Below are 21,705 nucleotides of genomic sequence, written 5' to 3'. Positions count from 1 at the left end.
TTGTGTTGCCATCTCGGTATTGCCGTCTAGAGTGGAGCAACCTACCTAAAGCTTAGTCTAAGTTTTGTGATGCCACCTCAGTGTCTTAGGTCACCACTGCTCATGTCCCTCACTGAGGGAACATACTGAATAGGTTCCTCAAAACCTGCGTCATTATTTCCTGTTTCTTTCACTGTGAAGAATAGAGGGATCCTCAGCTGAAGATCAAATTGACCCAATGAGGCTTTTTTTTAATCTAGGCCAATGAAAGGAAGAGGAAGGAGCACCAATTCAGAAAGAGGGAGTCATAATATAAGATCTGCAATGTATTAACATGGTAACTCTTTGAAGACTAAGAGAAACAGAATCCTATTTGAATTCTGAACTATGGAGTCTGAGATGAAGACGAAATTGAGATGTTTCTGTTGGAATTTGGGTAAAGAGCGTTTACTCAGTATGTATGTTCTTGCTCTGCCCCAGTGTTCACAAGAGCATCTGGACAGGCATTAACAAGCACCATTTTTTAATTTTTTATTTTTTTGCAAATGGATCATTTTTTCGGTAATGGAGATAAATGACTGCTAACTCAATGTGTGTAGTGTCATTATATCCCCGTTTTAAGCCATGGAATATATTTGGGGTGGAGGCTATACCACTGGAAAGAGCTTTTCCTTTGTACCAGCATGCCTGCTTATGTAAGGATTTATGTTTTTGACTATTAGCATGATGTCACTGAACTAAGCTTTCTAGTTTGGTTCAGGCCCACAAAGTTTGTGTGATCTGTCAACTTTTTTCAAGCTCAGCCATCACCCTGGGCTTGGGGCATCTGAGGGCAGGGAGGAACAGGTGTCTAAAGGAGAAATGCTGGTGACTGAGAGTATGTTTTCCAGTTGTATTAAATTTCTTACTTGGTGTACTTTTGACCTGTCTTAGTTTCTTTCCTTCTTGTGTCTGTGCTGTTTTGCTTGCTATCTGTTGTATGTCCTCTGTCAGCCATTCAGGAGTTGTAAAATGGAAGGTGTCTCTACTCAGATGTTTTATGGGTGGAACTGACGGGTTAAGCATGGTTTGTAGCCTCTTCTTTCAGAAAGAGTAAAGGTGATAAGTGTGTTACCATGACTTTGGATAGGTTTTGGGTATCTGGGGCATATGGCTCTTAGAAACAAATGAGTATGTTAGGACCCTCAACTACCAGTAGGTCTTACTAGGGAAATGGGTAGCTTTGTTCCCTGTCCCTTTGTTCTCCGTGACTATGTTCCAGCTGTTAAGGGATTTAAATAGGTATTTAGGGGGAAGAAAAGTCTTTGTTGTTTCCCCTTCCTCACCTTACCAGTTAAGACAGAAATAACTAGTGATGACACTTTAGGTGGTGGAATTGAAACACAAACCCAACTCTGACCACATGGGCCACAGGCAGTTGGCTTAAAGCCCTTAGTGTGGGGAGGTGGGAAGGGCAGATTAACTTCTGCTTTCTTCTCAGAGAAGCTTGGTTGTTTTTGTTTGTGTGTGTGTGTGTGGGGGGGGGGGTGCAGGGTGGAGACGGGAGGTGTTGGTGGGGTGGTTGTTACCTTTGGTTTGGTCTGGTAGAGTGTGTGTCCTTTCTCTTCAGTTGCATTGAGGCTGTTAAAGGTATCATTTCTCTAGCTGATATTTTTGGTAAATATTGCAGTCTTGATTTTTACTAGTAGATCTGTTAGCTCCACCTTTCTTACATGAAGCATTAGTTCTTAACTGCCAATTTGAAGCTGCTCCTCAGTAGATGGTCTCTATGAAAAGTTTTGGATTTGATTCGGTGTTAACTTTCTAATGTTTGCTAAAAGTTGTCTTTGGAAATGCTAATCTTAATAGGTCTCTTCCTTTGTCATGTGTCATTAGCCTTTTGACTGTTTACCTTAGGGCTCTTTGAGGGAGGGGTGGGTGGGGCGCCGGGGAAATCTTGTTACTCTGAGAGAAAGTAAGAACTGGCTCAGGGCTCTTATGCAGAATTCCCAGCCCCAGACTTCATCTAGAACCATTCAATAGCACCAATAAAAATACCTTCTTAGCACCTGTTATATTCCAGGGAATGTTCTAAGCTTTTTATACACATTTCTCCTTCAGTCTACATTTCTCTTTTATCCACAATCCTATCTGTGAGATAGGTATTTACTTCGTTCTCATTTTCCAGATGAGGAAATTGAGGCCCTGAAACATTAACTTACACGTTATACACATTGGGGCAGAGAAGGTGGGAAAGAACCTGAACAGGGTGGGAAATAAAAACCTGAATTTTATTTGGGTGGATGTAGGCACATGTGGAGAAGGCAATGGCACCCCACTCCAGTACTCTTGCCTGGAAAATCCCATGGACGGAGGAGCCTGGTAGGCTGCAGTCCATGGGGTCGCTAGGAGTGGGACACGACTGAGCGACTTCACTTTCACTTTTCACTTTCATGCACTGGAGAAGGAAATGGCAACCCACTCCAGTGTTCTTGCCTGGAGAATCCCAGGGACAGGGGAGCCTGGTGGGCTGCCATCTATGGGGTCACACAGAGTCGGGCACGACTGAAGTGACTTGGCATAGCATAGCATAGGCACATGTACTTTTCTTTTTTCTTTTGTCTTAGACACCAGGCATTTCAGTTAATCATCATATCTGGAGGTAACACCGCTGATGCACTCACTGAAAGTTGTTTACAATAATCAAGATGAATTTATTATCTTTAGACATTGCTATGTTTTGATTGGGCCCCAGTATGGTCTGTGGAAGCAGGCTTGAGGAGAGGGGTTCATTTTGTTTGTAGTTAAAGATTCTGTCTGTCCTAAGGATGGAATCTGATCTTCCTAATTTCATTACATTCTTCAAAACAGTTGGAGCTGATTTTGAGTACTCGTTCCAAACTTTTGGATAGTTTCTTTGGAATATAGCCCAAGATTTAACATTTCATCTGAATTTAAAAGATTGTTCATTTTTCTTTTTAAGGGGAAAGAAAAATCGGAGCAATTGGGAATTCTGGTTTCATCTCATGGGTAGAAAAATGAGCCATTTACCTCAAGAAAAGTGAAACTTCTGAATCCCGCTCTTCCATAATGAGAACTAGACAGTTTTCACTTGACATCTACTTTGTGGTAGTGGGGAACCCCCTCTCCAGAGGTTTTTGAGAAGGATTACTAAAAAGGGTTTTCTAGATTCTGGGGAAAGAAGTTCAAGAGAGTCCAGCAACACTGTCATTAGAAAAATGGTCTTCATCCAGTGCTAGTCTTAGAATCCTGAAGCTTCATTTTCAGCAGTTTGAAAGGCAGCAAAGTAGGAGAGGCTGTACAGGGGAGGAGAAACACTGAGGAGAGATGTAGTACAGAGACCTTGAAGTCAGTGTGTTAAGACAGGAAAGAAGCAGAAACCTGCATTCACTGAATGAAAACCAAAGAATGTGCAGTGTCTCAGGTCAGAGCCAAAAGGTTTTAGTTTACCTAGTTAATTTCTTAGGTTTACATCTTGGTTCTTTCCTTATCTTATATGTATATATAAGCTTAGGCTTCCTGAACCATTTTATTTCTCTTTGCAAAAGAGACTAATGGACATTTTTTAGCAGACATAAAGGGCCACTGTAGCAGTTTAGCTGGAGTGTAATCAGAAACTATTCATTTTCTGTCCCCTCCTGTCCTAGGCTGACTGGTTCCCTGATGTGTTACCTGCTTCTGCCACTGATTGAAACTGCAGAACTTCTCATTCGTCCCTAAGACTTCCAGTAGGGAATCAGCTCTAAAAGAAACCAGACCAACGTTTGCCAGCCCCTGCATTCTGGTGACTGAGGAGAGGAGAGTGGGCAGCGGGTATACATGTGTAGTGGATGGAAAAGAAACACAGACTGTCAGATTACTATGCCTCTTCAGTTTCTTTTACCAATCAAATTCCACAACCGTATTATTTTTATTGTGTATGTATGGGGGAAACTGGAGATGGTGACCTTGATTAGAATGTGACTTAAGAGGAATAAATGGAGGGGATAAGATAAGAGAGAGTCAATTGTGAAAGATGTTGAAGTCTTGAAATAATGTGACTGAGGATTTTTTTTTTTAAACCAGAATTTATTGTAAAAAAACTGAAAGAGCCTGCCCCCTCATTTCCCGCCACAGGAGACTTAACAGGACCGGAGGCAATTGTTTAATAATAGCCTGTCTCTGCTATTCCCAATAGCTACCTCTATGTGAGGAATGGATAGAATACGTTCAGGCCATCATCATGCAAAGCTCCAGTAGCAGTGACGCCTACACGGAAGACTTGGAACTGCAAACAGAGGCCGGGGTCACCTCAGTGACATCTGACGCTGTCCAACCAGAAGTTCGATTTTTGTTTGGGGCGGGGGGTTGGGGGAAGAAGCAGACTGTACTAAAGAACTAAAACAATTTCTTGTCTATAGTTTCTCTTTAAAAAAAATTTTTGGGGGTGGGAGAGGGGGGTGTTAAGTAGAATTTCACATCGTATCTGAAGTTAGGAGGAGGATGGGGAAGCTCAGCCCTTCACCCAAGAATAACCCAGTAATGACACCTCTGCGCGTGGGAAGTGTTTCCTTCTGCACAGGGAGGATCTGAGGCTGCACCCCAGTGGGATTCCCTGCTTGAGCTGGAAGGCCACTCAGAGATGCGTGTTGCGCCAAGAGTGCGGAGGTTTCGCTGGGATGAAATACCAGCCGGGAGAGACACTCCAAGTCGAAGGGGCTTCCTCCAGCTTGGAGGTAGGGGCCGTGCTGCGCAATGGGGACCGGACAGCCCCGGGACCGCCGCAGCCCGCGCCTTCCGCCGAGGGCCTGCCGGGGACGCGATGCTGCCGGGCGCCGGGCCCGCGTCGCCGCCGCCGGCGCGGCCGTGCCCAGCGAGGCCGCGCCAGACCCTGGCGTCCTCCATGTTCTCTCCCGGGCTCCCCCTGCTCCGGCTGCCTGGGCCGCGGACCGCAGCACCACACACCCCCGCGGGGGGGGACGCCGCGCCCCATCCCCGCCCCCGGCCCCACCCCGGCCCCGCCGCGGGGGCCCCGACCCCACCGCCGGCGGGCACTGGCTGAGCTCCGAGGCCGAGAGCCGGCCGCGGGGCCGCGCGGGAGGGGTCGGGGCCGCCGGGGGCGGCGGCGGCCGGCTCGGGGCTCCCCCCCCGCCCGCGCTCGCCGCGGCGGTGGTGCGTCCCGGAGGTTACCGGAAGTGGCCGCGCTCGGCGCTGCCATGTTGAGGAGCCGCCGCTGCCGCTGCCGCCGCCGCCGCCGCCGCCGCTTTGTTGTCGCCTCCTCCGGCTGAGGAGGCGCCCCGAGCGGGGGGAGTGGGGAGGAGGGGGGTCGGCCGCCGCAGCCATGGAGGCCAACTGGACCGCGTTCCTGTTCCAGGTACTGGGGCCCCCCCGGGGGGGCACGGGGGGGACAGGGGGGCCGGGCCCGGGGCTGGCGGGCGGGCGGGCGGGCGCTCCTCCTCCCTCCCTCCCGGCCCCGCTCTCCGGCCCGGCCTTAATCCCCCTTTGTTTTTCCGCCCGCCCGCCCCGGCGGAGCGGGGCTGCTGAGGGGAAAGGAGGCGGCCTCGCGGGGCGCGGGGGAGAAAGCAGGCCTCGGGGTGACCCCCGGGCCCCCCCAGCACACACACGCACACGCACACACCCTTCGCTCCCGCCCCGGAGGGGAAGGGAGGAGGCCGGCCGCTGTCACCGCCCGCGGCCCGGAGAAAGGAGGGCGCCGGGCCGCTGGAGAGCGCGGTCCGCTTGGCCGCGGCGCGCCGGGCCGGGGCCCACGCCGTGGGGTGAGGGGGTCCCCGGGTCCCACTCAGTCCCCCCTACTTGGTCTGTCTTTCGCTCGTTCTCCGTTCTTTCCGCCTCTCTCTTTTTGTGCGTGTGTTGACTTTCTGACACCCCCCCTCCCCGTCCCTGCGAATAGCGGGTATCCCTGGGCTCCCCGCCACTCCCCCTTCCCGCCGCCCCCCTCGTGTTTACCCAGTTGGGGGTGTTGTGACTGTGTGTCCCCTCCCCAAACTTTTTCACTGGCTTTACGTGTTTTCTCTCGCAAGCCTCTGCCGAGCCTTGGCAGCTGACACCCGCTCCTTCTGTCCAGCTCTCCCTCCGTCCCATTCAGCCCGGGGAATCCCCCAGCCGGGGAGGGGGGGGGGGGGTGCGGGGGGGCCAGGACGCGGGGAGGCCCCACCTTCTCCCGGGGCGCGCTTCTCTCTCGTCCCACCTCGAGCGTCTCCTCCAGCCAAGTGGGGGAGACGGCAAGTGGAGAGAGCAAACAAAGTCCGCTTACAAAGCCCCCAGATGAGTCATTCGTGGGGTGTTGGTCTTCATTTTTTGCAAGAAACTTGAAGGTGACTGTGGCCGATATGTTGGCAGTCCTCTTGTCGGCCCATTTGAGGTGGGGACCCCTATTTAGAAGACCGAGAACTTTTTCTTTTTCTTTTTTTTCCCCCTGCTCCGTTTCTGTTTGCAAACGAAGCACTTGGTGGGCAGTAGTAATGAGCTCACGGGGAAACTTCGGAACCGGAGGCTAGGAAGCTCGTCACTTTAAGTGCGTTCTTCCCGCCTCTTTGAGTTATTTTCCTTCTTTGAATAACTTCGCGAAATCCCAAACACGTAGCTTGGGTGCTTGAAACCTTTTGTGACTAACCAAGAACGGATGCAGAATTTTCAAAATTAATCCTCCCAGCCCCTGGACCCATCCCAGTGGAGTTAATATAGGGAACTGGATAATTCAAACGTTTCCTATTGTGTAGAGATGGTTTATTGTTTGAAGACATATTCTTTCGAATGTAATTTGCTTTTTAAATAATTGTTGTATTATATTCAGGCTTCTTAAAATTGAGCATACTCAAAATTATGGAATTCACTAACTTGGCCTTTTTCTCATTCTGATCTAGTATTGTTTTAACGTGCTTTGATGCGCTTGATAATGAGATAAGTCAACTTAAAAATGCATTGGAAAAGAAATGATATATAACCAGCTTGCATCCAGGTTGGTGTGAAGGTGGCAAGTGCCCTCTTGAGAAAAAGCTTTCAAACGGTCATTTTAAAATATGGGGTTAATGGGCCACTGAAGTGATTTCCCACGTGAGGAATGATTTAGATGTACCGTATTAAGCATGCTCTCTCTTAATGGAGATTGGAAGAAATTGAGAGTTCTTTATGTAAAAGAAAACCCCCTAACTGATTTTTTGGAAAACTGTTGAAAAATCTTTTGGAATACTTTTATTATTCTTTTCCTGGGGAAAGCAAATGCCAAGCATTTATTGATCAACTTTTTAATTAGATTTTATATTATTTAATTTTTTTCAGCTATTAAAATCTTTTTTTCCACCTGATGGAGAAGTGTGAAAGCTAATATTTGATCCTGGGCTTGGCAATGTGTGCAGTGATAATTTAGAGCCGAGGACAGTTGAATGGGTAAAGAGAATATTTCAGTCTTTTCTCTGGAAAGGTATGAATAGACTTACTCAGTTCCAGTTTTAAGTAATTTTCACTGGGGAAATGGAGAGGTGGACTCTCTTGTTGTTTCCTGGAGCATCCTGTTGAATTTATATTTTAAAACAATTTTAATACCTGCTTGCTTTCCAGATAACCTGGTGGAAAGTGAAAGCCATAGCTGTTAAAATGTTTGATGGATGATTCTCCCAACAGGACATTCAAGATATGACTCACTGATGCTAATTTCTTTCAGTACAAAATCTTTTACCCTCTGGCACTGGAGATTTCATGGTGCCATATCCTACCACCCTGGGTGATGAAGTAACATTTCTGTTTTGTTTTTGCCAGCCCCATAAGAAAGCTTGGGCAGGGTTTTAAAAAAGAAAAAAAGCTTTGCTATTGAAAGAGATGGGAGATAAATTTTGGTTTGATGATGCTAGTCAAATAAAAGTCTACGCAGAAGTTATATATTTTTAAAAATCACCTAACTGAAGGCAGGCCATGGTTGTTATTTTACTCTGTCTCTTCCCCAGAGAACAAGTTGGGGAAACCCAGTTCCCCTCTTAGAAGGCTTCATATAGAAGTGTGGGGATCCTAGGAATCCTCAGAGAGTGATTCCCGTAGTGGTCGAGGCATTCTACAGCATTTCACCCGAGAAGCAGGGACCTGGTGTGACCCTCGTGTGAGAGTGAGCGTCAGCAATGCTGTAAAAATACTTTATGTTGCCACAGACATCTGAATTGGTAAAATGGCAGTAAGTGCTTTTAGTACTCCCTCGAACTCACGGCTGTTTAGATTGAGAAATGCCTCTGAACACTATAAGTCTGAGCTTTGTCCAGAAGATTTGCGTTTCCTAGTATCTGATCTGATAGCCTTTGAAATTGTGTATCTTGAGCTATCTTCAGCTATTAACCTTTTATATACTATATGGAAACTTGGGTATCCTACAGCCAGGTTGGAGATGGGGTAAGATTAGAGTCCAAAATCTGTAAAAGTGTCTACTGAGGTCACTTGAGTAGATCCTGAAAATTATAGGAGCTCCCTAAATTAAATTAAAAGTGGACTGTAGTTCAGTATGAACACTAAGTCCAGAAAGAGAACTCATAAGTAAGCACACAAGGAAGATTCAGTCACAATTATTAAATTGAAAATGGTAACTCAGTAATATCTCCTGATGATTTAGGGGAGTCTGGTTCTAGGCTTAGTTAGCTATTGTGCTGCTATCAAGTAAATATGGGGCTGTGTGGTAGATGTTCTTATTCATCAGAAGAGCTGTGTGTGTGTGTGCGTGTGAGTGAGTGTGTCTTGTCTGTCTCCATGGTTTTTTCTCCTTAATGGAGTGAACTGTAGGACTTGGAATTATAGAGTACAAAGGGTAAATAAGTGTCTGGAGTCTCTAAGATGATGGGATGGACCCTTCCAAAGATGTTGTATGCTTAAAATATTTGGAACTCTTACCTCTGAGTGCATATATCCTTTTAGGATTATAAAACTCAAGCATAGGGGCTCAGGGTTACTGTCAAGAGTTTCAAAATTTATGTTGATCGAGTACAACATATTAGGAAGAACTATTTCAGGAATTTTTTTTCCCATCATTTCCTAAATGTCTATCAGTATGGAGGTATGGACAGTTTTGGAACAATCAAATCCAAGAGAGTAATTGCTCATAAATACCAAGAACCTGATCCACAATGAAATGTTGGTTTCAGTGCAGCTAAAGGAAATTTCCAAACAGTGTCCAGCCCCCAGTTTTGGAGGAGTGGAAAGCACTTTATAACAGCAAATATCCGATACTTTAACAGGACTTAAAACCACTAGAGGAGAAGGAAATGGCAACCCACTCCAGTGTTTTTGCCTGGAGAATCCCAGGGATGGTGGAGCCTGGTGGGCTGCCGTCCATGGGGTCGCACAGAGTCGGACACGACTGAAGCTACTTAGCAGCCGCAGAACCACTAAAAGTAGATGAAAATGAAAGGAATTTAAATTATTTATATCTTGTTTTCTCTTACTAGTTTGAGTTTAGGGTTTGAACTAGTGTTGCTGAAGGATGAGGTGAAATGAACTGAAAAACAACTGGCAGGTGTCTGCTGGGGGCTGCCTTCACAGATACCTTCAGGTTTCATTTCAGCCAAATCTTTTAGTAGAACTAAGTGAAAACCTCAAAAGTAAACTTAACAGCTAGCATGTATATTCAGAGAACTAGTGCCTGTCTTTTCCTAGGTAAAATAAACAAGTAGATGATAATATGTCTGTATGTGTATGTGTGTGAGTGTGTGGTTTGTGCATCACTGCATTAAGGTGCTGTTAAAGACTTAGTCTGAAGTGTAATTTTTTTGACAAGTTATTTAAACTTGGTTTAAGCACTGACAGACTAACGCAAACTGATTTCGTCAGCTGGTATGTCCCTTATGAACCAGGGTGGTGTGTAGTTTAGTCAGCTATTTGAAAGCAAGATCACTGTCAGCAACTTATTTGCAAAAGTTTTGTGTCTGTGCAGTGATTTTAAATGCTTTGTAATGGGAGCTCTGAGAGTAGCTAGGTAGTTGCTGGATCTCTGCCGCAGAGAGTAGCTTACAGGGTCATTGATTGTTTCTTCTGGTCTCTGTTGTCTGAAGCATGTTGTATTTTGAGGGTCGTTGCGAGAGGCCAAGTTTCTGAAGTGTGAATGTTTGATTTTAGGCCCATGAAGCCTCCCATCACCAGCAGCAGGCAGCACAGAACAGTTTGCTGCCTCTTCTGAGCTCTGCTGTGGAGCCCCCTGATCAGAAACCATTGCTTCCAATACCGATAACTCAGAAACCTCAGGCTGCTCCAGAAACATTAAAGGATGCCATTGGGATTAAGAAAGAAAAGCCCAAAACTTCCTTTGTGTGCACTTACTGCAGTAAAGCTTTCAGGGACAGCTATCACCTGAGGCGCCACGAGTCCTGCCACACAGGCATCAAGCTGGTGTCCCGGCCAAAGAAAACCCCCACCACGGTGGTTCCCCTCATCTCCACCATCGCTGGGGACAGCAGCCGAACTTCGCTGGTCTCAACCATCGCAGGCATCTTGTCCACAGTCACTACATCTTCCTCGGGCACCAACCCCAGCAGCAGCGCCAGCAGCACAGCTATGCCTGTGACCCAGTCTGTCAAGAAACCCAGTAAGCCTGTCAAGAAGAACCACGCGTGTGAGATGTGTGGGAAGGCCTTCCGAGACGTGTACCACCTCAACCGGCACAAGCTCTCCCATTCGGACGAAAAGCCCTTCGAGTGTCCTATTTGCAATCAGCGCTTCAAGAGAAAGGACCGCATGACGTACCACGTGAGGTCTCACGAAGGCGGCATCACCAAGCCCTATACCTGCAGCGTGTGTGGGAAAGGCTTCTCCAGGTAGTCGCTTTGCTTTGTTTCTTTGGTTGTTTTTTTTCCTATTATGGTATCAGTACAATCTCTAGATCTAGAATGTTTATGTGAGGTTAGATATGTGCAGGCCTGCCTTATTAGAGGAGATTGGTGACAGATAAAGTATTATACCTCCAGGGCTAATTCCAGTTAGGTGTGGTTGACAAGTGTGACATAGGGATTAACTAATTATTTCATTTAAGAAGTGCCTTGGTGGACTCAGGCCTTTATTCAGCACATCAATACTTCTTATCACTGCAGAACCAGTGCTTTTCAGTTCAGTTGGGTGACTGGTCATGAGGTTCACTGCACAAATCAAGGAAACATATCCTGGAAGTTGGGACGACCTTGGATACTCTTAAAACTTTTAAGAGAGTGTGTTTTTCCATTTCTCTGTGGTTACTAACATTTCACTAATTTTCATTTGTAAAGGCTTTTTAAAGTTAATATTAATAGCAGTTGTCTCTGGCAAGTGTTAGTAAATTTTGGGTATTCTGTAACTGTAAAGAGTCAAGACCTAGAATGATTTGATGTTGACTAGAAGAGAAAATTAACAAGTAAAGGACTAAGACTTTTGTTTATGGTAAGAGAGGTAAGGAGGCTTGCACTGGGGGATGGGGGAGTTGGTAATTCTGCTAGCTTTCTTTAAAATGCCCCCCACCCGTATCTGCCAAGCATGTAAACATCCCAGTAAGTAGCATTTCTCTATGTGTGTTCCATTACATCTTCTGTTGAAACTCTCTCTTTCACAGGCCTGACCACTTAAGCTGTCACGTAAAACATGTCCATTCAACAGAAAGACCCTTCAAATGCCAAGTAAGAGTTAAAATGACTTATCCTTAGTGTAGCACTTAATGCACATTATCCAGAAGGTCTGAGCCAATCAAATCTCACCATTCTTGAGTAGTCTTAAAATCACTGACTTGAGTAAATGTGGTCCTTTTGAATTCTAGTTTTATAAAACATAAATGACAGCTTCAATTTCTGGGAGGCAAGATCATTTAAAAATGTAACTAAATGTTGTTTTTGTTAAGCTACATTTCCTTTTTCTTGGGCAGCAGTGTTTAGTTATAAGAAAAAAATGTATTGTCTTGCAAAGGTCACTGTGTATTTGAAATGAATGAAGTGCTTTAAATTAATTTCTGGGCTGATGGTTGAGGTGGTTTTAACTATAATAGAAGAAAATGGGAATGTTTTCCCAAATGTAACCACTTACTGGATTTTTGTCTGCTATTGCCACATTGGAGCATTTTTAATGACATAAATTGTGGTAATGAAAAGTTTAAGAATCTTAATGAAACGACTGTATTAGGTGTCAGTAATTCTGTTTTTACACAGAAAGTCTTTTTGTGCTCCTTTTAGTTAAATTTGTTAATAACTGATTTTATTAAGTAAATGATATGAATTCTAAGAAAAATCCAATTGGAGGAAGGAGACTAGTGTCATTGAGTGAGTACCTGCTATGAGGCCGTGGGCCAGGCTCTTAATCTACCAGTAATTTTGTGAGGTAGGTATTACCTTCATTTTACAGATGAAGTAAATTATAGGTTAGCTAGCTTGCTGAGTATTACACTGTTTAGTGAGATAGGAAGCTGGATTTAAATCCAAGATTGACTTGCTCTACAGCTCACATCTTTTCACTACTCGTTTGATATTTTTTTCTTTCCCTCAAAATGTAAGAGTCCAAAATTGACCAGGTGTTTTGAGTACAGTTTTATGTCAGACATGCAATTAAAATCCAGCTGATTCAGTCTGCTTGCTTACCTGGGTAGGGTAATACCTTAGAATATAACGTACTTTAAAATGAGTAGAACAGGATAGTCTATATTTAAAAAAAGTTTTCCTCCCTCATGCAGACATGCACTGCTGCCTTTGCCACCAAAGACAGGCTGCGGACGCACATGGTGCGCCACGAAGGCAAGGTGTCCTGTAACATCTGCGGGAAGCTCCTGAGCGCAGCGTACATCACCAGCCATCTGAAGACGCACGGGCAGAGCCAAAGCATCAACTGTAACACGTGCAAACAGGGCATCAGTAAAAGTAGGCAGCGCCTTGGCTCGCATTTCTTGTTCTGTTGCAGATCGATGGGAGTATAGGTTTTTTTCCCATAATATATTGAAGATATTTTCACTTGGGTTCTCAGGACTGTATTAATATTCATCTTGTTTCCTCCTGTCACTAAAGTACACAAGTACGCATCAGCGGAGAGTGTACGTTAGTGTTGGAAATAGGCTTAACGTGCATGTGTACAGACAACACTGATAAACTCTCCACTGATTCTGCCTTTACTCCTGCACCGTCTACTAATAATACCCATGTTCGAGGAGCACAGTTTCCCTGCGGCTGTTTTTCAGTGTGTTCCTTCTTTCGGAGTTTGAATAGAAAGCTTTAGTGTGTGAGAATTGTGGCAGAAGTGCCTCCTAACTCCTGATTACATTAATAGCATGTTCTCAATAACCTAAAGATAAAAGCAGTGTTAAATAATTTTACTTTCCAAACCCAAATCTATACAGAAAAGGGATATCATATCCCTTGGAATGTTTAAATGCTTTGCTTACCTTAAATTCAGAGCCGAAGATAGACTATTCCACGGACCTGTGGATAAAATTCAGTACTTGCATTTACCCAGGCTTTTTCTTTAAGATCTCCCTAACCACCAGAAGAAAGTGTTTTCCTAATTCTGTATTCTGTTATATATGTGCTTTATGTGGCAGAAACATCAGATTCTCAAAATAGCTGGCCAAAAGTGAATAGGAAAGAATGTTAATGTGTTTTAATGTCATTTGTTTTTGCGTCTTTGTAAGTATGTTGGGTTTATTATCTAGCATGTCAAACTTTGTTAATGTACATTATTGTGGTAAATAGCTTAAGTATATTAGATATTTTGATGAGCGTTAATTATTCCATGCTAATATTACCCAAGTTCGATTTTGAAAGATACTTGGTTTTTAATGTAGCAAAGAATTCTTTTATATTGATTTTCCCTAGCTTTCTGGATTTTTTTTTTTAATTAATTTATCTATTTTGACCAATAGAGACATAGCTGCACAAAAGGTGTACTAGAGTAAAAAAAGTTATTGGGTCAGATGATAAAGATCATGGAGGCGTGAGGACTCAAGGTATCTAAGTTTTGGATTTTGGAAAAGTAGCCCACACTTTTTCAGGGTAAATACGGTGTTTCTGGTTTGTCTTTGGAGTAGCGTGCATGAGTGAAGAGACCAGCAACCAGAAGCAGCAGCAGCAGCAACAGCAGCAGCAGCAGCAGCAGCAACAACATGTGACAAGCTGGCCAGGGAAGCAGGTAGAGACATTGAGACTGTGGGAAGAAGCTGTCAAAGCGAGAAAGAAAGGTAAGATGAGGTGTCCAGTGCCCGCAGCGTGGCTAGAAAAGTGTTTGCATCTAGTGTATGCCAAGTAGCAAAGGAAAATAGCCACAGCTCAGAGAGTCCTGCTTTATGGAAACACTTTATGGAGATACTCTATGCTGGGAAGTATCTGGTTGAGTTACTAGCAGCAAAGCTTCTAAGCTTCTGGATAAAGTTTTCTTTTTCCTAGGAAATAAAAATTCTCAGTACTTCTTATGTTCTTTCTTTTGATTTACTTTTCCTTACAAATTTGGAGCCACATTTGGTACTTTGCTGTATAGCTCAGAGTTCCTTTTTATGTTCTTTTTATGTCAGCCTCCATGTATTAAAGGCTCCTTTTTTTGTTTGTTTCTAAAATATTCTCCCTCTTAGAGGTAGATGAACTATCCTTCTGTGTACATAAGTTTGTTTTCTTACAACTGTGCTATTTTCTGCTTTTCAGAGTTGTTTCTGAATTGTATTATTTTGTACGTGCTTCAGACTCTGTAACGCCAGTGTCTTTTCTCTCAGTCTCACCCTTAATTTCTTTCAGTCTGTCACTGGGGCTGGCGTTAGCTTAACATGTGTGTACTTCAGTTGATAGTGACTTGACTGTAATTGTTACTGAAATTTTGAGAATGGTTTGCTTTTCTCTCATATATATCTTATAAAGAAGCAGTTGGAGTATCAGTTTTCAACACAGCTTTTTAACTTAGTAGCTGTAGCTTTGGTTGTGCAGCCATTTCAGTTAAATCATTTGGTCAGAGTATCATCAGCCACAGGACAGAGTCCTCAGTTCCTTTTTCCTCCCTCTCCCTTGTCGTGTCTTATTTTAAATTCCTGAGGAATCCCCTGCATGTGGGCTCTGCGGAATCCCTCTGCTGTGTAGCTTCTTCTGTCCTCTGCTTTCATGTAGTGCAGCTATTCCCTTCCTCTCGGATCCCTTCTGAGCAGCCTGTGCTTGGATAAAGATAAAAGGAATAGCATTCTTTTTCATGCATCAGCTGGCATTGGCGGGCTTCCCTGGTGGCTCAGAGGTGAAGCATCTGCCTGTAATGTAGGAGACACAGGAGACACGGGTTCATTCCCTGGGTCAGGAACATCCCCTGGAGGAGGACATTTTTGCCTGGAGAGTCCCGTGGACAGAGAGGAGCCTAGTGGGCTACAGTCCATAGGGTCGTAAAGAGTCGGACACGACTGAAGTGACTTAGCACGCACTGGCATTGGAGGAAAAGAAGGGAGCAGTTCAGATAGGCTTTCCACTTGGTGCTGCTTACTCCTGTCTTCCAAATGAATATTGTCATTTTGATAAAATGTTTTGTGATAGAAGGAGCGGAGAATGGCGGATAGAGGAGAAAAATGTATATATGTGTATATGCCATGGTAATTGCATAGTGGGTTGAAAACATATTATGAAGGATATTTTACTCAGAGAAGAAGTAAAAGTGGTTAAGTTACAGAAAAGGACAGGGTTAGTTTCAAAAGAAGCATGGTAGGGGAGGCAGGGAGATGGTGGACGGGGAAGTGGAAATCCACGGGCTCCAGCAGGAGGAGAATGTTTTCAGCAGTGCTGCCATCACCTCAAAAATGAGTTGGTTTCTGCCTCATTCTTTCTTTCTTTCTGCACTCTTCTGTTTGGTATTGTATTTCAGTGTGCTTGCATAATAAGACTCAGTTGTTTAGCTCATCTTCTGATCTCCATGAAACAAAATGCTATTATAGTCCCATTTGTAACGTGAATCTCTTTGGAAATGGCCACTGGTGTTAGAATCTTCTGTGTTCATGTGAGTAAATGTCACATTTTGGGGAGAAGAGACTCCTGACCTGAAAACCTGAACTTGAATCAGCACGTCACTTTTAAATATTGGGTTTAAATAAGTTTCCATACGTGGATGACAATCAGCTCGTCATTTCAGGGGCTTCTTAGATGTATAGATTTCCCAGGTTCTGTCTAAATCTCAAGATTGAACTTCTTGGGGAGCAGTTTTTGTTTGTTTTTTTTTAAAGTGCTCCCTAGGTAAATGATTGTGATCATCAGCCAGGTTTGGGAATCCCTGATAAGGAGTGTGGAGCAGTGCCAAGGGTACATCATGCTCATCAAGGAAGTGCTGCTCATTGACTCAAGGGTCCACCTGAGACGATTTGAGCCAATGTGGCATACGGGCAGACCTCCATCTTTAGTCTCAAATGCATTTCAACAACCAAGTCACAGCACCCCCATCCATCATCTTACTGCTCTTTGCTGACACGCCAGCAGATGATGCTGAATTTTGGTTGAGGGGTGGAGTAGGGGGGTGTCACCCCAGAGGAAAGTTTTCCTTAAGAAGTGCTCAGGCTTTGCTGATGACAAGGACCACAATCCCCAGCTCACTGCAGGGTCTGCTAGCCTCGCTAGTCCCCTTTGGTATGGTTGGGGGTTTGTCTTATGTACAGTTAAATGACACTAGGGGTGAAGTAGGTGATTGTGTCAGTTTCAGAAAGAGAAAAATGAGAGGGGAGGAGAACATAAGCCTACTGAGGGATGCTTGTTCTTTCTTAACGTCATTGATAACTGCAAGCAGAAACAACAGGGTTATTTAAAATGATTTGTCTAAGACTGAAATAAACAGATGATTATTAAAATAGCTTGTTTTTCCGTCCCTATCTAATGGATTTTTAAAACCTTAACAGAATGTGGCTTCACCTCTGAGAAAGCTTTAGAGTACATAGCATCGAGAACACACCTCTCTCTGCTAGTTACATGTGCCTTATTAGAAGGTTTTTCCAATTATCCATTGTGTAACCATCAGCCCAGCTCTGTGTAAGCAGGCTCTTCTAGCCTGGCCTGCGGGTGCCGGGCTCTTCCCTGGAAAGTCTGTAGAACTCAGCGGAGCCGCATGAAGCATAGTGATAATACTTAGCACTACTCGATACCTCTGCCTTGCAGAGTGCCTTGCAGAAATTACCTGATCTTCCAGCATCATTGTGAGGTAGGTAAGTAAATCTAAACTTGGAACCAAAAGCACCAAGGCTAAGCCAGTTTCCTCAGTCCTTGTGGAAGGCCCAGCGTCGGAAAAGAGAACTGCCCTCACGCTGGGATTCCTGGCCCCCAATTTTGTGCTCAGAAGGAGCCTCCTTTCCAGTTGACCATGGGGTAGAAAACTGTAATTTAACTTATTAAATGTTTGTCCTTTTTAATTAAAAGAAGTTGATTCAGAAACTGAATTGTGTTCACTGTGTTTAGAGTCTAAAGGCCCTTTTGTCTTCTTATTTTAGAAGCTGCTAACCTGTGCCAAACCTCCACGGCTGCTACGACACCTGTGACTCTCACTACTCCATTCAATATAACGTCCTCTGTGTCGTCTGGGACTATGTCAAACCCAGTCACAGTGGCAGCTGCAATGAGCATGAGAAGCCCAGTCAATGTTTCGAGCGCTGTTAACATAACCAGCCCAATGAACATCGGGCATCCCGTGACTATAACCAGTCCATTATCCATGACCTCTCCTTTAACACTCACTACCCCCGTCAACCTGCCCACCCCCGTCACTGCCCCGGTGAACATAGCACACCCTGTCACCATCACGTCTCCAATGAACCTGCCCACGCCTATGACGTTAGCTGCCCCTCTCAATATAGCAATGAGACCTGTAGAGAGCATGCCTTTCTTACCCCAAGCTTTGCCTACATCACCACCTTGGTAAACAGTGTTATAAAATCAGAATATGGGATAAAGTAAATATTTACCAGCAACTTACTTTTAGTTTATTAAAGCAAAAAGTAAACCATGAAATTGGGAGATTTTATTAGTTAATAATAGTGTAGTAGCATTTTTCTCCAATTTGGCTGGGATTGTTCAAAGTAGGGTATGTATGTCACTTATCATTGGACCACTTTAGTTTAATCAGAAATTCCTTTTAGCTGACAGCATTGCTTAAACAGGATAGTAGTTGGCAAGATGAAACGTCAGAATTAAAACCAATCATAAAAAAGCAAAATCCATTTCAAAATAAAACAGCATTACTGTTTCTAATCCCAAGAAATCATTTTATTCTAAACACTAGCAGAGCTCTTCTCCCGATATGAACAAGGTGGATGGCTGATTTTAACCTGAAGTTCTAAATCCATGGATTGAGAGCTAGTGTAGAATTGTCTGTGTTTGTTTTTATGAGTAAATACATGCATTGTCATAATAAAATGCATTTCAGAGAATATGCATTTTACCTTTGGGAATATGTTAATTTCAGGCAGCATTCCCTATGGGAAAGGTGATACCAGCTCTGATATGCAAAGCATATGATAATTTATCATTCTAACTTCAACATATAATAGGGATTGTGACCTGATATTTGGAGATGTAAATATTGCTCAGCATACTAATCCTGATGAAATACAGCATTGTAGTTGACTTTTTTTAAAAAATTAAAAAAAACAAAAACAAAATATACACATTGTGTTTTGGTAAGAAAAGGCCGCAACTGGCAGAGGAGAAGTCAGGTGTGCGGACAGGCACACTCCTAACAAACGGATGCCAGCGGGACTCCTGTTCAGGGGTCACGGAGTACTTCGAAACAGTTAAAATGTATTTGCTTTAAATTGGAAGACGCTGGAGGCACTGGGATGTGATATGCCCCTCTCTCTCCCAATCAGAGCCTGTTGATGTTTCAACAGGGAAAGATGTGTTAGTTGCTCACTAGAGTTTATGTCTTATATTAAATTGTATACAGTTTTTATTCTAACCACTAACTAGGTAGTATGCCCCTTCAGAACAAGCAGAGTCTATCTTTTTTTTTTTTTAATTTCACCTTCCGTTTCTTAATCAAGTATTGTGCAGATTTGTTCAACTTTGTAAATACGGACATCACTTTTTTTTTCCTTTGAGAAAACACTTGTATCAGCTTTGTGGGGTTTTCAGGGAGACAGCTGTCTGCACTCCCTGCAGAAACCCAGCAATGATTGTGCACGTTAAGACATGTGCTTTTTATTTCTTAGCAGGATGTTTTTATCTCTGTACATAAAGTAGAAACCAAAAGCTAGGGAAACAGATACTCTCCACCATCATGCCAGACATTAATGTTTTTAAAGCATTGTGTTTTTTAAAAAAATTACTAAAACCAAGATGCTGTGATTTTTTTTTTTTAAGTTGCAATATGTTTTTGGTTTTTTCCCTTTTTTAATCTTGCAGTTAAGAGAAATGGACATTAGTTGTGTTAATCTTGCAAACTTTGCAGGACTATCAAACTGGATGACTTCCATTTATGCCCCACTGTGTCAGTTCAAGCATCAAAATACCTTGCGTCTGAGGCAGACTTCCTACATCAGGGACAGGTATCTGTGTGTCATTATACAAAGCAGTTCGAGGGGGTTGAACTACGTAGTGAAAAAATAAAATAAATAGTACTTAGTGTAAAATAATTTTATAAATGATCTTTTGTACTTTAGGACATTAAATTGTACAACTTTTGTATATATAAAAGCTTAGGAACTTTCTGTTTAGCAGGAAGGCAACACATTCCTACACTTTTAATGTATATGTTTGTTATAATGTCCATGTAAACATGCCCTCTGTTTGTGCCTTTTAATTAGTTTGTCTCAATAAACAAAATGTAGAGAAAAATATGTAGCTATGACTTTGTTACAACTGTTCCTATCCACAGTACCAAGATGGTTTGTTTTTAATATGTAGAGCATTATGTGTGGACTACTGGAAGGACTCATGTAGGGAAGGCCCACGCACGGCCCTGCTGAGGCCTGGATTGGGCAGATAGTGGCCACATTTGGAGGAAGCCCATGTATCCTGGCACGCAGCCCCAGGATGGGGTTCTGGCTCTGCTTAATGGGCCGTGTCGTCTCTCTCTGACTGAGCAGGCAATCCAGTCCTCCAGGATGGACACAGCCCGGCTTCCTCCACAATGGCCCAAGGAGCAGTCCTCAGTGGGGGCAGGTGTGGACCCTACCCCCAGGCTAGAGTGTGGTCGTCAGAACCCTGAAAGTATTAGTTCTTTAAAAAAAAAAAAAAGATATATACTAGAATGATTGCTTTATCAATTCATTGTATAATAAACAGGAGTGAGACTTCATTGTATGACTTCAGTTAAAATGCTATTTTGTATGCATCCTTTATTCACTCAAGCTTGTCTGCAATAGTAAAGCCACGTCGTGTCTTCTTTTGGGAGGGAGAGTTGGCAGGATGGAGGTGGCAGTGGGCAGCTGAAATGGGGGCGGGGGTGGGGGGCGCCAAAGTCGGTTGTGGTGAAATTCTCCTGTCTTGGAACTGGAATTGAGTTTTGATGCTGATGAACTGATTCAACCAAGTGTTGAAGGCACGACGGCCATCGCTCACAAAAAAGCAGAGTTTGTTTTTCTCTTCTGGTTGTAACCTGGTTAAGAGCGTCCCCTTTATCAGATTGGCAGCTAAAGAGTTGTATTAGATAATCCTCAAATCTGACATCCAGCCTGTTACGCTCTACGGCTCGCTTCTTGGCCTGCATTTTGCCTTTTATTGTATCCATTTCCCTCCTAAGGTGTGCTCCTAAACAAAGGTTTCTATGTAAGCAGATGGATGATTTTTCCTGTCAATACCAGCACTGTATTACTAACATGCAAAAACTGCAGATTTATTTTGACAAATTAAAGTTAACCAGTCACAAATGTTATGATGGATTGCTTAATACCTCAGAAGCTTCACCAGTTCACCATGATGATAGAGAAATTGAAGCACTTCTCCAGGTATACACATCTTGATACTGGGCAGCAGAGAGAGGGAAGGACTAGTGACCCCTGGGCCGAGAGGGTGGGGCTGCACCAGGCTGGCTGCGGGAAAACTACTCCCCACCAGTCAGCTGAAGTAAAGTAAACCCAGAGAAGATGGTTTTAAAACTTTTTTTTCTTATGCTCTAAATCCAGCTGCTTTACCTGAAGGGGGTTTTAGGTTGGGTTGCCTAATCACTTGTGTTCCACGAGGTTCATCAGATGTCTACTGAGTGCGAACAATGTGCCAGGCACTGTTAGGCAGTAAAGGGCATAATACAAAGATGTAAAACTGGTGGCTGCTTCCAAGAAGGCTGTTAAGAGAGAGAACGCCGTGTTCCCAAGTGGCAGTATCTCCAGACAGCAGATCAAGATGCATCTGACACCATTTAATAAAAAGCTTTGGATACCTACATTTGTTTTGTATATGATTGAGGCTTTCCAAACTTCTTCTGATCATCGATTTTAGTCTCTTTATTGACCCAGTGAAAACAGCTGGAGCTTACGTTGCTTTTGTTTGGAATGGGAAGTGTCATTTCACTGAGTTGCTAGTTAACAGTGCTTACTGTCCAGGTGTTTCTGCTCTTCTCAGGGAGTCCTGCAGTTTGGTCCTCTCTGAAGAGACTTGGATTCAGGAGGTTTTCCCTATAGTATCCTCAAGTAACATTGGACTAAAGGACAGTCCAATGTGTTCATGAATTACCATTGAACTTTCCCCTCCCAACCCTAATAAAATCTGGCCTTCAGCTGTGCACTCTCTCCGTTTCCTCCTTAAAGAGTCCTGTAGCCTGAAAGAAGGCGATGTGTCCCCATCTGGGCCTATAAATCTCCCCCACAGCTGATCTGACCCTGGCAGATTA

The 21,705-nt window shown here is 43.8% G+C and overlaps 1 protein-coding gene across 11 annotated transcripts; it reads left to right on the top strand.

Annotated features, from left to right (window-relative positions):
* The first annotated feature begins 4,401 nt into the window (after positions 1 to 4,401).
* VEZF1 (vascular endothelial zinc finger 1) lies at positions 4,402 to 20,751 on the top strand. 11 transcript variants are annotated; one of them, XM_061390076.1, is made up of 9 exons: positions 5,153 to 5,332; positions 6,843 to 6,937; positions 7,258 to 7,365; positions 7,920 to 8,140; positions 10,066 to 10,760; positions 11,525 to 11,588; positions 12,611 to 12,812; positions 13,970 to 14,122; positions 17,372 to 20,751. In XM_061390076.1, exons 4-9 carry the CDS (start codon positions 8,135 to 8,137, stop codon positions 17,797 to 17,799), a joined length of 1,548 nt encoding a protein of 515 aa, XP_061246060.1. In that variant the 5' UTR covers positions 5,153 to 5,332; positions 6,843 to 6,937; positions 7,258 to 7,365; positions 7,920 to 8,134; the 3' UTR covers positions 17,800 to 20,751. The 11 variants fall into 11 exon arrangements, with proteins under 11 accessions (XP_061246051.1, XP_061246053.1, XP_061246052.1 ...); XM_061390077.1 differs by lacking the exon at positions 6,843 to 6,937; XM_061390078.1 differs by lacking the exons at positions 6,843 to 6,937; positions 7,258 to 7,365.
* Positions 20,752 to 21,705: the final 954 nt, after the last annotated feature.

This window comes from Bos javanicus, chromosome 19 (genome assembly GCF_032452875.1).
Source record: "Bos javanicus breed banteng chromosome 19, ARS-OSU_banteng_1.0, whole genome shotgun sequence".
Lineage (NCBI taxonomy): Eukaryota > Metazoa > Chordata > Mammalia > Artiodactyla > Bovidae > Bos > Bos javanicus.
The sequence above is the reverse complement of the archived record's forward strand: the minus strand, read 5'-3'. Positions and strand labels throughout refer to the sequence as shown.